This window comes from Prionailurus viverrinus, chromosome B4, assembly GCF_022837055.1.
Source record: "Prionailurus viverrinus isolate Anna chromosome B4, UM_Priviv_1.0, whole genome shotgun sequence".
NCBI lineage: Eukaryota > Metazoa > Chordata > Mammalia > Carnivora > Felidae > Prionailurus > Prionailurus viverrinus.
The window spans coordinates 80,327,370-80,345,584 of record NC_062567.1 but is presented as its reverse complement, the minus strand read 5'-3'; the positions used below and the strand labels follow the sequence as shown (position 1 = coordinate 80,345,584).

The window sequence follows — 18,215 nt, the reverse complement described above, 5'->3', positions numbered from 1 at the left end:
GCTCAATGGGTGATGTGTACTAGGGAGAGCACTTGTGATGAGCACTGGGTGTTGTATGTAAGTGATAAGACATTGAATTCTACTCCTGAAACCAATATTGCACTGTATATTAACTAACTAAAATTTAAATTTAAAAAACGGACACTATATTATTTACAAATATAGAGGTTATAGCAGAAGAAATAGCTAAAAGTTGAAAGCATTTACCTCTGAGGAGCAGCAATGAAGGGTGGGGAACTGATATTTTTTATTTTTAAGCTTTTGAGTATTAACTGAACATTTAAGTATGTATGTGTATATTATTTTGATTTAAAAAATTGAAAATCAGGGGCACCTAGGTGGCTCAGTCAGTTAAACGTCTGACTTTGGCTTGGGTCATGATCTCATGGTTTGTGAGTTTGAGCCATGTCAGGCTCTCTGCTGTCAGCACAAAGCTTGCTTCAGATCTTCTGTCTCCCTCTCTCTGTCCCTCCCCTCCCTTGCTCTTTTCAAAATAAATAAATAAACTTAAAAAAAAAAAAGTACCATAGTACAAATCAATTTCAAGTAAGGATAAACAGGCCCATGTATTTCTCAATAGTCCTTGAGCAATAGTGTACCATGGCATAGAACAAGTATTCATTTACATAAAGAAATAACATCAAGACAAGTTGAATTGTTTTCAGTCTACTCTGTTTAATAAGGTAAAGAAGAATGATGCATTTTGGAAATATCCTCATCAAAAAATGCTTAAAGTAATAAAAATTCATCACCTAAAGGAATAAGCTTTGGATATCTAGACTATAAACATGTTAGTTCCTAATAAGGATTACTGAGACACTAATGATCAATTTCAGACTGTCTTCTTCATTTCAAGAGCCATCAAACCAGTTTTCTTTAGACTGCCTGGGCTGGTTTGGGCCAAGATCTAGTCAATATGTAGTCTGCCAGTGACGTAGGTAAATAAGACAGAGGAATGAAGAAAAACTGAGAATCCCAGCCAGCTGAATATCGAGTACGGGGATGCACAGATATCAGAGCGTGTTCCATGCAGTCAGTGACCAGGTTCAGGTTTGTGCTACATCTCAACAGCCCTTGTTTGACGCCATTGTGATCTGTATCCAAAAAGAGAAATGGTGGTCAACAATCTTATTCTTTGGATTTTAATGTTAAGCTCCAGTTATATACAGTCACAGAAGTCTAACTACATTTAATTTCTACAAGGATTAGGCTAATCAGACCTACGCTTCCCAGTGGCAGCCAATAGCCAAATGCAGCTGCTGAGCACTTAAAATATAGCTAGTATGACTAAAAACTGAATTTTTAAATTTTCATTTTCATTTTAAACCTCAATTCCATCATTGGAAAACATTTTAGCATTTTTGGAACAACATAGGTATGTGAATCTACTTTCGCAACTGGAAACATTTTAACAACTTATTGAGTTATAACTCATAAACCATAAAAGTCAGCCATTTAAAGTGTACAAGCTGGGGTGTGTGGGTGGCTCAGTTGGGTAAGCGTCAGACTCTTGATTTTGGCTCACAGTTCGTGAGTTCGATCCCCGCGTCGGATTCTGCACTGTCAGCTTGAGATTCTCTGTCTCCCTCTCTCTCTGCCCCTCCCCTGCTCTCTCTCGCTTTTAAAATAAATAAGTAAACATTAAATAAATAAATAAATAAATAAAGTGTACAAGTCAATGACTTTTAGTATATTCAGAATTGTGCAACCACACACCCAATCTAAGTTTAGAACATTCTCATCATCCCTAAAAGAAAACTTGTACCTATTAGCAGTCACTACCATTTTCTGCCAACCCAACCAGTCCTAGGCAACCACCAATCTACCTGTTGTCTCTGGGGATTGCTTTTTCTGGACAGTTCATATAAATAGAATTATACATTGTGATCTTTTGGGACTGGCTTCTTTTCACTAAGCAAAATGTTTTCAAACTTCATCCATGCTGTAGCATGTATGAGTATTTCACTCCTTTTTATTGCCAAATAATATTCATTATATATATATATATATTATATACATATATAATATATATATGACTATATTCATTATATGACTTTATATTCATTATATGACCTTTTGTTTACCCATTCATTAAGTTGGTAGACATTTAAGTTGTTTCCACTTTGGGGATATTATGAATAACGCTGCTGGCAACTATAAATTTTATTAATCTACAGATGAAGTGTTTCCTAGGAAAATTTAGCATCCAAATTGAGATATGCTATAAGTATAAAATACATATTGGGGCACTTGGGTGGCTCAGTTGGTTAAGTATCCGACTCTTGGTTTTCGCCCAGGTCATGATCTCATGGTTTATGAGTTCAAGCCCCAAGTCAGGCTCTGGGCAGGCAGTGCCAAGCCTGTTTTGGATTCTGTCTCCCTCTCTCTCTGCCCTGCCCCGTCTCTCTCTCTCTCTCTCTCTCTCTCTCTCTCTCTCTCTCTCTTATTTATTTAAGTAAATAAACTTAAAAAAAAATACATACCAAGTTTCAAAGACTAATAAGAAAAAGAATATAAAATACCTTATTAACAACCTTTCATTGATGATAAATAAATGAATGCCAAAATCATAGTATCTTGGATAGGCAGGATTAAATAAACTGTGCTACTAAAATTAATTTCACCAGTTTCCTTTTTTTTTTTTTAATGTGGGAACCAGAAAATTTAAGATTACACTTAAGATTACACAGAAGATTACACTTAAGATTACACAGAATCTGAACCAGGCTCCAGGCTCTGAGCTGTCAGCACAAAGCCCAACGTGGGGCTCGAACTCAAGAACCACGAGACTGTGACCTAAGCCAAAGTGGGACGCTCAACCGACTAAACTACCCAGGCACCTCTCAACTCCTTTTAAATCATGAAATACATATATCCTTTTATATCCATATATACTTTACATAATGTCACTACAATAAATTCTGTTTTCCTCTTCATTTCTATTGTCAAGAGAAAAAAATTCCCTAATACACAGTTGAAAACCTTAGGTGGGGAAAAGTTTACAACAGTAGCTGGCCCTCTGGCATGTTAGGAACTGTGGTGCCCTGGCCTGCTATGAGTTCTGAGAGGCTCAAGCGCTGTTTTGTGCAGCTTTTTCTTGACCCAATTCTCTCCTGTGTTAATGGTCACCCTCTTAGGCCAGAAGACAGTGCTGTGTTAATGGTCACCCTCTTAGGCCAGAAGACAGTGCTGTAGGTTGGGAGTCTTCTGTTTGCCTTCTTTTCTCTGGACTACAGTATCACTCAAAGCCAGTGACAGGGCTGCTGCTACCCACCCATCGCAGCATCCTTTCATGAAATGGAAAGGAGAGCTGCTGCCTTGGGCCTTGGCAAGCTGCTGACTTCTTTGAAGAAAAAGCATCGCTTTCCCCAGAAGGTGAAACCCCATATTGATGTGCATGACTTACTTCTACTAAGAAGACTGCCTTGCCTTTACCCCCAAACTGCCTCCTCTTCCAGTTCCTAAGGATGACATTCTTACAAGAAATTGAACCATCTCACTCCCATGATGCTCCTAAGGCCTGCACATGACTTCTAGTCTCTGGACACAGTCAATAGGGCCCTGCAAAGCTGGCTCTCACCCACTGCCCTCTACTCACACACACACACCCTCCTCCCACAGTAAGAATGGAGTTGTAGCTGGGCCCTTTGTTACCAAAAAGACTGTATTTCAGTTGTGCAGACCTCCCACGCCAGCCTTGCCAAACTACAGAGGGGCACCCCTTTCTCGAGACCCAGAAGTTCCATGTCTCTAACCATGTAATACCTCCCTAGTGCTCAGGTGGCCAGGCCTGTAGGTGACAAGGCAGCACAAGGCAGCTTGCCCCTAAGCTGTCAATATAACCTCTTCCTCATCACCAAGTCAACCATGAGAGCCCTGGGACCTTCTCAAATCCCTCCGGTCCCAGGAAGGCTTTGTTTCCTTAAACAGTTCTTAGTTCTCAGTTCTCAGAGCCTGCCAATCATTCCCCACCAACCCTCTTTCCCCTTTCTCATGCAAGGTTATCAATTATCCTGTGAAAAGAAAAGCTCACGGGCATCAAAAAACTTCTGTCCATAGGCCTCCTTAATATGCGAGGGGACTTCTTCCCAGGCTTGCTTTATTCTCCCTAAGGACCACGTCAGATCTGTCATTCCAGTTCTGAAGTAGCCAGGTTCAACGATGCTGATTTTCACCCTAAAATGTTGAAGCTCACGCCTGAAAATAAAAACCCTCGAGTTAACTCTTGATTGAGAGACAGCACATTTCAATGCTCTCAGGGAGGAAACAAAACAAAACAAAACAAAACAAAACAAAATGGGTTATAAAAACATCTCTACTGAATATTTTAAAGGATAAAGAAATGGAAAGGAAAAAGCCAAAATTTTAAATATCCCTAGGTCCAAAAATTGGGACATGATTATATAAACTGCCATAACCATTCAATTCTACAGCCCCTCTTTTCACAGAGCTATTAAGTACCTACCACATGTTAGACAGTCAAGCCATGCAGAATACAAGGAATAATAAAGAAAATTAGCATTTTTAGAGCAGCTACTGTGCTAAGTATTTTACATGCACAGTCTCAGAAAATTAAGGCTCAGTTGCTTGCCTCAAAAAGCTCACAGTAAGGGAGCCCAACAAGTAAGCAAATAATTATAACACAACTCAAAAGAATTATAAAGCAGAGGTATTCCAGGGGCTACATGAGCAGAGAGCAGGAGGTACACAGATTTTCTGATGGGGTCAGGGAAGGCTTCAATGAGGAAGAATGTTTCAGGTGAGCCTTGAAGGATAAAGAGGAGATTTCCAAGTAAAGAAAGGGGAAGAGAGGAGTAGCAGGTAATAGGAATTGTACTCACAAAAGCATGGGCCTCTGAAAAATGACCATATGTTCTAAGACTCCAAGAGAACATTAAGAGAATATGATATGGGCATTAAAATTGCAAGTCATTGGTCATTCCAGAATATTCATGTTAGTTCAACAAACAGTTGCAAAATATTGATCAGGGGCTGACTATGTAGCAGGCACTGTGCTAAGCACTGCCTTCACCAGAAGTAGGATGGCATTGTGCACCACAGCAGAGGTATACTCTAGGTGTTCAGCAGACAGTGATATTTAAGGTGCTCAACAGTTGCTTTTGTTTTAACTTAAGAACATTACCTCAGGAAAAAAAGAAAAAAGAGAGAAAGAAAAAGAGAACATTACCTCAGAACATCCGAAAAGGCTTCTACACCATACTTGGAGCTACAGTAAACTCCTCCAAAGAAAGCAACTCTTCCCAGAATGCTGGAGACATTAACAATCCTCCCCTGTGCTTTCCTCACCAAGGGAAGCATGCTCAAGGTCACCTCCATCAAACCAATGAGGTTCACTTTGAGGACATCCACGTAGGTCTCTATCTTCAGCCACTCAGTGCAGCAAAGTGGGTGAAAAATGCCTGCATTGTTGACCAGGCCCCAGAGTCCTAAAACGAAGTCAAAGCAGGAATTCAGTTTCAGACAAAATTGACAGAACTATTTACCTTGATCAATCTTCCTGCTGACAACAACAAAAAACGTTAAATAAAATATATTTTTTAATGTTCTGAAATACATCAGTTAACAAGAAAGTAAAATGGGTCAGGCCAAAAGCTAAGAAAAGGCAGGAATCCAGAAAGAGTAAATAGAATATCGATGCCCACTTTTTTTTTTTTAATTTTTTTTTTCAACGTTTTTTATTTTTGGGACAGAGAGAGACAGAGCATGAACGGGGGAGGGGCAGAGAGAGAGGGAGACACAGAATCGGAAACAGGCTCCAGGCTCCAAGCCATCAGCCCAGAGCCTGATGCGGGGCTCGAACTCACGGACCGTGAGATCGTGACCTGGCTGAAGTCGGACGCTTAACCGACTGCGCCACCCAGGCGCCCCATCGATGCCCACTTTTGATTCGAGGGTATTTGCCAACCAGTGTAAATGTGAATTTCAGTATGGTCTCAAAAAACATACACAGTAAGATATGAGGTCCAGGGCCCACCTAAGGTAGGAATCCTAATAAAAAACACTTTCTTCGTTAAAATGAAACTTTTAATGGTTATGCTATCAGTATCAGAGTGAGACAGAAAGTCCTTCCAGGGACTGAAAGTAAAACTGTCTTGGGGCACCTGGGTGGCTTAGTTGGTTGAGCACCCGACTCTTGGTTTTAGCTCAGGTCATGATCTCATGGTTTAGAAGTTCAAACCCCACATCAAGCTCCGTGCTGAAAGTGCAAAGCCTGCCTGGGATTCTCTCTCTCTCTCTCTCTCTCTCTCTCTCTCTCTCTCTCTCTCCCCCCCTCCCCCGCTCGCTCGCTATCAAAAGAAATAAATAAACTTTAAATTAAAAAACCTGTCTGTCTTGAACTTTGGTGTTGTGGAGAGGGGGGCAAGAATCAACACTGAAGAATCGTAACCAAAAGCCACCCCTCATGGAGTTTGCAGCCAAATTCCCACTACCTGGGTAGTCCAAAACATCAAGCCAAGATTCAATTCAAGATGGTCATGGCTTCTGAGCATGCCTGACACCTGATAGAAGGAAACATGGATCCTCTCTGGAGGAATCTTCATGTCAGACTACAGGGAATCACCAGAGAGCTACTAAGAAAAATTGCAGTTCACTGTCACAAATCAAAAATACACAAAGAAACAAAGCATTATACGCAAGAGCCAGCAAAATGAATAAACAGCAGAAAAAGACTCACAAAGACATTAGATACCAGAATTATAAGACATATAATATAAAATGTGTATGCTAAATATAAGGGGCACCTGGGGTGCTCAGTCAGTTAAGTGTGTGACTCGTGGTTTCAGCTCAGGTCATGAGACTGAGCCCCATGGTGGGCTCCTCACTCACAGCGTGGAGCTTGCTTAGGATTCTCTCTCCCTCTCTCTGCCCCTCCCCTGCTTGTACTCTCTCTCTCTCTCTCAAAATAAATAAACTTTTAAAACAAATAAATATGTATATTAAATATAATTTTAAAATAAAAGAAAGATTAAAATGATTAATAAAGTTATTATAAAACTGATCAAGCAGATCTGGAAAAGAACCAAAAAGAACTTCCAGAAATAAAAATCTTAACAAACTGTAATTTGGTAGACAGATTTAATAGCAGATAGACATGGCAGAAAACAGAAAGTATAAGCTGGAATGTAGAAAAAGGAAACTATGCAGAATGCAGCACAAAGCAAAAAAAAAAAAAAAAAAAGAGATGGAAAATGTAAAAGAAAAGAGACATAAGAACACAGTAAGAACTTCTTTTTTTTTTTTTTTTTCCAGAGAGAGAGCAAGCCAGGAGAGGAGCCCCATGTGGGGCTGGATCCTATGTCTCTGGGATCATGACCCAAGCAGAAATCAAGAGGCTCAACTGAGCCACCCAGGTGCCTCAAAGTAAGAAACTTCTAACACATATCTATCAGAAAAGAAAAAGAGGGGAAATGGAACAAGGGCAGTATCTGAAGTAACAGTGGCTGAGAATTTTCCAAAATTGTTGAAAGACACTAATCCATAGATTCAAGAAGCCAAACAAGTCCCAAGCAGTATAAATAAAGAAATTCACATCTATATAGCCAAAATAAAGCTTTAGTAAGATCAAAGAAAGAGGGATGCCTGACAGGCTCTGTCAGAAGAGCATGCAACTCTTTTTTTTTTAATTTTTTTTTTAATGTTTATTTATTTTTGAGAGAGAGAGAGAGCACAAGTGGGAGACAAAGAGGGAGACACAGAATTCAAAGAAGGCTCCAGGCTCTGAGCTGTTGGCACAGAGCCTGATGAGGGGCTTGAACCCACAAACTGTGAGATCATGACCTGAGCCAAAGTTGATGCTTAACTGACTGAGCCACCCACGTGCCCCCAGAGCATGCAATTCCTGATATCAGAGTCTTGAGTTTGAGCCCCAGGTTGGGTGTAGAGATTACTAAAAAAATAAATAAACTTAAAAAAAATTAAAATAAAATGTTTCCAATGTTTAAAAAAAATCAAAGAAATAGAATATCCTTAAATAGTCAGAAATAAAAGACAAGATTATTTACAAAAGGTAACAATTAGGCTGACAACTGACAACAGCAACAACAGAAGCCAGAAGACAATGAAACGATATCTTCAATATGCTGAGAGAAAATAACTGTAAACTTAGAAATGCTTATCTAGCAAAAATATCTTTCCGGAATAAGGGCAAAATAAAGACACTTTAAGAAATGTGAAAAAAGAAGGGTGCATGGTTGGCTCAGTCTGTACAACATGCAACTCTTGATCTCAGAGTTATGAGTTCAAGTCCTGCCTTGGGTATAGAGATTACCTAAAATAAATAAATAAATAAATAAATAAATAAATAAATAAATAAATAAAATAGAAATGTAAAAAAAGGAAGAAAATAAAAACAGGGACACCTGGCTAGCTCAGTGGGTTAAACATCCAACTTTGGCTCAGATCATAATCTCACAATTGGTAAGAATGAGCCCCAAGTGTGCTGACAGCGTAGAGCCTGCTTGGGATTCTCTCTCCCTCTCTCTCTGCCCCTCCCAACTCATGCTTTCTCTCTCTCTCTCTCAAAAAAAATAAATAAACTTAAAAAAAAAAACAGATTTTATCCACAACACTTTCTAAATTCTAAAGAATATATCCAGTCTGGAGGGAAGTAGCTTTATTTTTTTTTTTTAAGATTATATTTTTTTTTATAAATTTTTTTTTCAACGTTTATTTATTTTTGGGACAGAGAGAGACAGAGCATGAACGGGGGAGGGGCAAAGAGAGAGGGAGACACAGAATCGGAAACAGGCTCCAGGCTCTGAGCCATTAGCCCAGAGCCTGACGCGGGGCTGGAACTCACGGACCGCGAGATCGTGAGCTGGCTGAAGTCGGACGCTTAGCCGACTGCGCCACCCAGGCGCCCCTAAGATTATATTTTTAAGTAATATCTCTATCCAGTGTGGGGCTTGAACTCAAAACCCCCAGATCAAGAGTCACTCACTCCACTGACTGAGCCAGCCAGGGGCCCCTGGAGGAAAGTAATTTTATATGGAAGATTCTAAAAAGAATGATGAGCAAACAAAATGGTAAACAAGAAATAAATCTAAACAAACATTATATATTGTAGGGCCAAAAAAAAAAAATAGAAATAAAATATATAACAGCAATGCCATCATGTGGGGGAGCGGGGCAGGGGATGGAGTTCAAGTGTTCTGAGAGCCTTGGATTCATCAGAAGAAGGCAAAGATGTTAATTTTACACTTGAATGATTAAATATGCAGTTAAAATTCCTAGAGAAACCACTAACGAAACAGAATATATTACTTTTGGGGCACCTGGGTGGCTCAGTCAGTTAAGCGTCTGACTTCGGCTCAGGTCATGATCTCGCGGTTCATGGGTTCGAGCCCCAAGTCGGCTCTGTGCTGACAGTTCGGAGTCTGGAGCCTGCTTTGGATTCTGTGTCCCCCTCTCTCTCCTCCCCACCCCTGCTTGTGCTCTCTCTTTCAAAAATGAATAAACATTAAAAAAAATTTAAGAAACAGAATATATTACTTTCAATTTAGTAATGGAAAAGGTGGAATAAAAATTCAATCAATTCAAAAGTGGGAAAAGAAGCAAGAAAAAAATGGGACATATAAAAAGCATAAAAAAAATGTCATAGAAATAAATCCAAACATATGAACAATTAAGTAAGTGTAGATGAGTGAAATGTCCTAGGTGAAAAACAAACAAACAAACAAACAAAAAACCTCATTATTTTTTTACATGTAGCTATATGCTATTTACAAGAGATTCATTTAGAACATGGGGATATTAAAATGTTGAAAGTATAAGGAAGGAAAAAGGCTCTGAGGGAACAAGTGTGTGTAACTGCAGGAATAGTGACATAGTGCACAGAGAGAAAGACTGAAACAAACAAAACAACAACAACAACAACAACCAGATTTGGTGAGGAAAAGATAAGGTAAAGAGTCTTCCTTTAGGTTTGGTGAGTTTGAGGCACCAGCAGAAATTCCAGATGAGCAGTCCAGCAAGTAGTTTGAAATTCAGGTGTAAGGAACAAGTGATGATTTTAATATCAAGGGCACCAAAGTAACAAATAAAACTATGAGTAAATGAGATCTATTCAACATTTGTTGAGTCCTTAACAGGTACCTGGGAATATGTCAGAAACTGGAAATACAATAATGGGTAAGAGGGGCCCTCAAGGAGCTCACACTCTAGCAAAGTGTGAAACAATACCAATAACCATACAACAGAAATAAAGTGCTGTGCAAAGCGCAGAGGCTGTAACTATGTATAATTCCTAGCTCTGCCTGGAGTATACCCTCAAACAGGAGATAATATATTGAAATCAATTTCCAAGTCAATTTTCACATGTAAGGCTGACTGAAGGAATGATTATATTTTAAATGGTAGCCAAGGGGAGAAGACTCAATTTCTTTTTTTTTTTTTTTTTAATTTTTTTTTCAACGTTTATTTATTTTTGGGACAGAGAGAGACAGAGCATGAACGGGGGAGGGGCAGAGAGAGAGGGAGACACAGAATCGGAAACAGGCTCCAGGCTCTGAGCCATCAGCCCAGAGCCTGACGCGGGGCTTGAACTCCGGGACCGCGAGATCGTGACCTGGCTGAAGTCGGACGCTTAACCGACTGCGCCACCCAGGCGCCCCAGAAGACTCAATTTCTTAAGAATACCTTGAAAATTCTTCAAACACAAAGAATTGTGGTTTTAAATATTCCATTGGCAAGGTGAGATAACAGCTTCAAATCTACTGGGCTCATTTTTCAAGGTAAACGTTGTTAAGGAAATGAAACACCACATAAGATCACGACTGTCCTTTAAATGGAAAAGTCAGCCTTTTAAACCCTGCTTTTTGAGATCTTATACAGAGAGAGAAAACTTTTAACATCTTGATGCCTAAGTAAATGAAAGAAGAAAATACTTCTCTATACCTCTGTCTCCCACACGCTCCTTCACCCACTCGGTGGCCGCAGAGATGCTCTCTGTCTTGGTGACATCCAGGATCACCGTCTCTAGTCTGTCTGATGTCTGGTCTCTCAGCTGCTCTGCCCCCTTCTCCGTCAGACACGCAGCCAGCACCCTCAAGCCTCGCAGGTCCAGCTGCCTGGCCAGCAGGTTCCCGAAGCCCGAGTCACAGCCGGTGATGAAGACGTACTTGTCTCGGAGGTCACTCACCACCTGCCTCTCTCGGTACCAGCGCAGGAGGTAGTACAGGCCCACGAGGGCCGCCAGGTACAGCCACATGGTGAGGGGATCTCCTTCCCCTTCAAAAGAAAGAGAAGAGCTTTTATTTTATTCTGTCCTTTTTCCTTTAACCAGTTATCTATTGAGTATATGCTTTGTGCTAGGCATTGCCCCAGGTGCTGCGGATTCATCTTCAGTAACACTCAAGGAACCACAGTCTAGAGAGGGAACTGGAGGGAACCAAACAAGTGCAATGCATTGTGGGGGGTGCCATACCAATATACACATAGTCTAATGAGGCTGCAAACCACTGCCCACAAAGTTAGAAATGGCTTCAGAGATGCAGTGATGTTGTAACTACTGCCTATAAGATAGTTAAGCATTCAAAAAGTAGACCCAGATGAAAGAACATTCTAGGCAGCAACAGTGTGTACATAAATGAAGTGGTGAGCAGCATAACTTCCTAATACCTATAGCAGTTCAGCACCATGCAGTACAGAACATACAGAGGTAGTGAAGGCTCAGACTATGGGGTTCCTTGTGGGTCACACTAAGGAATCTGGACGTTGTCTTATAGGTATCCAGAGTGTGCTATTATTGGAAGGTATTAAATAGAGGAGTAAGATTAGCAGATTTAGTTTTAGAGAGATCTGTCTCACAATGGGAGTGGAAGGTATATTTAAATGGACTGTGATGAAGTTAAAGAGATCAGTTAAGAGACCCAACTGTGCAGCCAAAGCAGCTTGTAAATAAAGACCAATCAGATGCATTGTTGAAATGATTATGCCTACATTTCTTCATGTAGTTCTAGAGAAACAGCCACCATTTTGGAACAATTTAGTGTTGGGTGAACTAACACATGTTTCATAAAGACATAAAACACCATCAAAGATGGGTGAGTCCATTAGGACATCATAAGGCCTGCACCCCAATGCCTGCATAAGGTTGGGTCGACGTAATTCAGACTCCTTGGCTTGGCACTCAGGCCTTCCCGGTGCTCTGGCCCTTGACCTACTCCTTAGCCTTCTTTTTTACCACATCTCTCTTATACCTTACTCTTTACTCATAACAAGCAGCTTTCAGTACCCCACACAGTACAGGCCTTTCACACCACAGTACACAATTCTCTCAACAATTGCTTCTTTCCCAGACATCATCCACTTGGCAAATAACACTCATCTGTTAGTACTCAGCTGAATTAACATTTTCATTCAGCAGACATCAAGTTAACATCTCCTATGAGTCAGACACAATGTTAGGCACTGATACACAACAATAGACACAACAAGGTTCTATTATTCATTGAATTCACTGTCCAAGTGTGAAGGCCAACAAGAAAACAAAGCAACGGAATAGAAGTAAGGACAGGATGCTGTTGGAGCACTCTGGGGAGATCTGAGAAGGTTTCTAGAGAGAGTAAAATAGAAGTTGAGATCTAAAGGATAATACAATAATAATAGCTAACAACAATAATAGCATAACACTTGCTGTGTAACAGGTCCTGTTCTAGGCATTTCACATACATTAACTCTGTTCTCCCAACAGCACTGTAAGGCAGGCCCTGTCATATCCCTGTGTTAGGTTCAAATGCCAAAACAGAATTAGACATGCAAGTGATTCCCTGGGGAAAATACCATTAGAGGATAAAGGGGAAAGCATAGGAGTAGGTGATAATGCAGGTCTGATGCCTCCAAAAGAAGAGAGAGAAGGAAGGAGGAGTTGAGAGTAAGCTCCTTAAACTGCAGGACAGCAGCCAAGCCAATTGGGGATCTTTGAGTAAATACTGACCAGGAGAATCCCACACTGGCCAGTACTGGCTGGGCTCTAGTACTGCCACCATACTCAGTCAACTGGTTGGCAGTGCCCAGAAGTGTGCCTCAGTATACACACCATATCAGATCTAAAGGCAACAGCTGGAGGCTGTGAGCAACGGCACTCCTCAAAGCAGATTCTCTTGAAAAGACATTTGAGGAACACACCTCCATGACTGCCACATTATTTTATAGATGAGCACTGAGAGATTAGGTATAGCTCTGGGCAAGTGGGGGAAGCGTGGTCCAGGCAGAAGACTTTCCTGATCCCTCTTAACCTGACCACTGGCCTAACAAATTAGACCACGCCCTCCCTGGCATCCCACGGCAGCCTGCACTCGAGTGTGTATCCTAATGTCCGCTAACTTGTTACACTGCTTCTCCCCAGTTGTAAACTATAAAGCCTTTGAGAGCCCGGTCTGTGTATTCATCCGAATCCGGCACAGTGAATGGTACATAACTAGTGCTATGTTGTTAGATAAATGCTGTTAGATAAATAAATTAAATGAAAATATGCGGGGCGGGGGAAACAAAGGAGAAGAAAATAACCGGAATAATGAGTCAGAGAAGTAGGAGAAAGAAAGCCAAAGGAAGCTAAGGGAATAGGGGCTTAATGCAGATCAACTCTGCCACGTGGAGGTCCACTGAATATAGCAGGTTACCGGTGATCTAAATAAGGCTCTTAGGGAGTTAACAGTAAAGAAGTCAGACTGCAGTGGGCTGATGGATGGACTGGAGGGCAGGAAGCGGAGCCAAAGAGAGATTCTTTTCAAAAGAGTCTGAGGAAAGAAGGCAGTAGCTACCAGGGGATTGAAGGGTTGTGATACTGTGATTTATAATAAGATATATATGGGTGCTAAACATCTGACTTCAGCTCAGGTCGTAATCTCACCGCTCATGAGTTTGAGCCCGTGTTGGGCTCTGCGCTGACAGGTCAGAGCCTGGAGCCTGCTTCCAACTCTGTGTCTCCCTCGCTTTCTGCCCCTCCACCTTGTGCTCTTTCGGTCTCTCTCTCTCAAAATAAGTAAGCATTAAAGGGGCGCCTGGGTGGCTCAGTCGGTTGAGCGTCCGCCTTTGGCTCAGGTCATGATCTCACAGTTTGTGGGTTTGAGACCGGCGTCAGGATCTGTGCTGACAGCCTGGAGCCTGTTTCAGATTCTGTGTCTCCCTCGCTCTCTGCTCCTCCCCTGCTCGTGCTCTGTTTCTCTCTCTCAAAAATAAATAAATAAACATTAAAAAAATAAATAAGCATTAAAAAATTTTTTAAATGGGATAGGTATTGAGGAGAGCACCTGTTGGAATGAGCACTGGGTGTTATATGGAAACCAATTTGACAATAAATTTCATATTTTGAAAAAAATTTTTTTAAATGCCCATACCAAAAAAATTTTTTTTTTTTAAATGGGAATGCAAGCTGGTGCAGCCACTCTGGAAAACAGTATGCAAGTTCCTCAAAAAGCTAAAAATAGAACTACCCTAGACCCAGCAATTGCACTACTAGGCATTTATCTGCGAGATACAGGTGTCCTGTTTTGAAAGGGCACACGCACCCCAATGTTTATAGTAGCACTATCAACAACAGCCAAAGTACTGAAAGAGCCCAAATGTCCATCGATGGATGAATGGATAAGGAAGATGTGGTATATACATACAATGGAGTATTACTCGGCAATCAAAAAAAATGAAATCTTGCCATTTGCAATTACGTGGATGGAACTGGAGGGTATTATGCTAAGTGAAATTAGCCAGTCATAGAAAGACAAAAATCATATGACTTCACTTATATGAGGACTTTAAGAGACAAAACAGATGAACATAAGGGAAGGGAAACAAAAATAATATAAAAACAGGGAGGGGGACAAAACATAAGAGACTCATACATATGGAGAACAAACAGAGGGTTACTGGAGGGTTTGTGGGAGGGGGGATGGGCTAAATGGGCAAGGGGCATTAAGGAATCTACTCCTGAAATCATTGTTGCACTATATGCTAACTAATTTGGATGTAAATTTTAAAAAAATAAAATTAAGTTAAAAAGAATTAAATAAATAAATAAAATTCTATAATTGTAAAAAAATTTTTTTAAAGATATATATATATATATATATATATATATATATATATATATATATACAGCCTTTGTCCATTTCTGGCACAGTGTTCCTAAAACACTTGGAATTTCCTAAGTGATGTCTTGTTATGTTAATGAGGTTACTTTGGGATCACACCTAAGGATGAGGGAACCAACAATGTGGAGGGTTAGACCGAGTTCCACCCACACCTCCCCCTCTGGGAAGGGGAGAGGGGCTAGAGATTGAGTTCAACCACCAATGGTCGATGATTTAAATCAGTCATGCCTATGTAATGAAGCTTCTATTAAAAAACAGAATAAGGTTCAGAGAACTTCTCATGGACGTTAGGGGAGAGCCACATGCTGGGAGAGGGCATGAAAACTGCATCCTTTCCCCATTACTTGCCCTATGCATCTCTTCCGTCTAACTGTTCCCGAGTAATATCCTTTTTTTTTTTTTAATTTTTTTTTAACGTTTATTTATTTTTGAGACAGAGAGAGACAGAGCATGAATGGGGGAGGGTCAGAGAGAGGGAGACACAGAATCTGAAACAGGCTCCAGGCTCCGAGCTGTCAGCACAAAGCCCGATGCGGGGCTCGAACTCACGGACTGCGAGATCATGACCTGAGCCAAAGTCAGCCGCTTAACCGACTGAGCCACCCAGGCGCCCCAGTAATATCCTTTTATAATAAACCAGTAACCTAGTACGTAAGATATTGTTGTGAGTTGTTTTTTTTTTTCCAGTAAACATACAACGTTATATTCATTTCAGATGTACAATATAGTGATTTGACAATTCTCTACGTTGCTCAGTGCTCATCAATGTTAAGTGTGATTTTTAAAAATTTTTTTCATGTTTGTTTATTTTTGAAGGAGACAGAGTGAGAGTGGGGGAGGGGCAGAGAGAGAGGGAGACACAGAACCCGAAGCAGGCTCCAGGCTCTGAGCTGTCAGTGTAGAGCCCAATGGCGGGGCTTGCATTCACGGACTTCAAGATCATGACCACTGACTGAGCCACTGAGGCACCCCAGTGTGCTCTTAATCCCCTTCACTTACTTCACTCATCCCCCCCACCCATCTCCCCTCTGGTAACCAGCAGTTTGTTCTTACAGTTAAGTGTTTCTGTGAGTTCTATGAGGTGCTCTAGCAAATTAATACAACCCAGAAAGGGGGCCATTGGAACTTCGAATGTGTAGCCAGTCAGTTGGAAGCACTGGTGATAATCTGGGCTGGCAACTGGCACCTGAAGTGGGGGTTGGGTAGCAGTCTTGCAGGACTGAATTTTTTTTTTTTTTTTAAGATTATTTTTCGGGGCACCTGGGTGGCTCAGTCGGTTGAGCATCCGACTTTGGCTCAGGTCATGATCTCACAGTTTGTGAGTTCGAGCTCCACGTCGGGCTCTGTGCTGACAGCTCAGAGCCTGGAGCCTGCTTCAGATGCTGTGTCTCCCTCTCTCTGCCCCATCCCTGCTCATGCTTTTTCTCTATCTCTCAAAAATGAATAAACGTTAAAAAAAAAATTTTTTTTAAGGTTAGTTTTCTATTCTTTTTTTTTTTTTTAAATGCTTATTTATTTTTGAGAGAGAGAGAGAACAAGGGAGGGGCAGAGAGAAAGGGACAGAGGATCTGAAGCGGGCTGTGCGCTGACAACAGAAAGCCCACAATGCAGGGCTCCAACCCACGAACCATGAAATCATGACCTGAGCTGAAGTTAGACGCTTAACCACTTAACCGACTGAGCCACACAGGCGTCCCCAGGACTGAACTTTTAACCTGTGGAATCTGTGGAATCTGATGCTATCTCCTGGTAGAGAGTGTCAGAACGGAGTTGAATTGGAGGACATCCAGCTGGTGTCACAGAGAATTGCTTGTGGGCAGGGAGAAACCTTCCCCCACTCCCCCACCAACACATTTGTAATTGGGTCCAGAACCACCAAGGGTGTAAGGGAGTAAACCTGAAGGAGCTAGTGAGGGAGAGAAAATAGTTGACAGAGATATTTAATGCTCCCTCCCTCTTCCCACGTCTTTTCCCCCTCTCCCGCCACCTCCCCATTCTCTCTCCCACCCCAAGCTTTCAGTCTTTCTCCAATCGGAAAGCCTTATGTTCTGTAGTCAACTGCTTCTGTTCTGCCCAACCGGCATTCTCTGGTGCACTGTAGTAACAGGGCTTCCTCCTGCCTCTTAGTTGACTAAAAGAGTAATTTTCTGATGCTAATCAAAGATGAAAACCCATTTCCCCAATTACAGGGAAGTTTAGGCCGCACAGCCTCCCTGGGTATTACTATTCAACCATGGCATACTTAGCAGCAAGAAGACTGCACTGGGAGAAGAGATTGGCCAGACCAGACAGAATCTCCAAACATGGGCCAAACCAGAACACCAATCAAATATCTAAAATATCTAAAGATGCCTTGACTACTTCAAATATGGAACCCAAAGTAGCCTGCTTGTTTCTACAACCATTCATCTACAAAAGCTGTGCAATCATTCATGTTTCCGCCTTTGACCCAGGAGATGTATATGTTTTTACTGCTCTTTCTTGATTTATCAATGCTAGACGTTTTCAAGTGACTTCCTGTTACGGTAATAAGAACTTAGCTTTCTGACAATGTTGTCAGTCTCTTTCCTTCTCATCCACATGCTGCTGCCTGGTTAATTTTCTTTTGAAGTTTTGAAGTTGAACTCAGAAATACCTTTATAATCACAATGCATAAATTAATATCTACTATTTACTTCAGGCCTGACCACCTCCCCCACCCCCCACCAACTTCATCTTCATTGTTTGAAGATGCTCCCCCACGAAGATCCTGAAAGTTGAAACAGCTCTGACTACAGCCCCCTCATCTGTAGGGCTTTTCCCCTCCTTCCCTCACTCCTCCCTGTCTCTTTCCTCCCACTGTGCCCTCTCTTTCTTCAGTCTATTATTACAGTCCTCTTATGGCTTCATTTACCACCTTACACAATCTAGGTCCCATGGCCAGCCACTTGAGGGGTGTTTTCCTGGCACCCCCAAAGCCTTTACCATCCACATTCCCAAGTGCCAAGCGGAACTAGAGAAAGGCCAGAAAACAAACTGGTTATTTCTACAACAAATCAATGATACCCCATCTTGGTTGGACTTTCATTTATACAAGATAAATCCTCTATCTGACCCCTGTCCTAT

At 41.3% G+C, this 18,215-nt stretch overlaps 1 protein-coding gene across 3 annotated transcripts in view; it reads right to left on the bottom strand.

Annotated features, from left to right (window-relative positions):
• Positions 1 to 655: 655 nt before the first annotated feature.
• HSD17B6 (hydroxysteroid 17-beta dehydrogenase 6) overlaps positions 656 to 18,215 on the bottom strand; it is a 44,667-nt gene continuing 27,107 nt past the window's right edge. For all 3 annotated transcript variants that reach the window (XM_047867661.1, XM_047867663.1, XM_047867662.1), the window contains exons 2-5: positions 10,918 to 11,250; positions 5,189 to 5,447; positions 4,034 to 4,197; positions 656 to 1,094 (exon numbers count right to left, since the gene is read on the bottom strand). In XM_047867661.1, the coding sequence (XP_047723617.1) occupies positions 877 to 1,094; positions 4,034 to 4,197; positions 5,189 to 5,447; positions 10,918 to 11,230 (954 nt within the window). In that variant the 5' untranslated portion in view covers positions 11,231 to 11,250 and the 3' untranslated portion in view covers positions 656 to 876. The remainder of the gene's footprint in view (positions 1,095 to 4,033; positions 4,198 to 5,188; positions 5,448 to 10,917; positions 11,251 to 18,215) is intronic.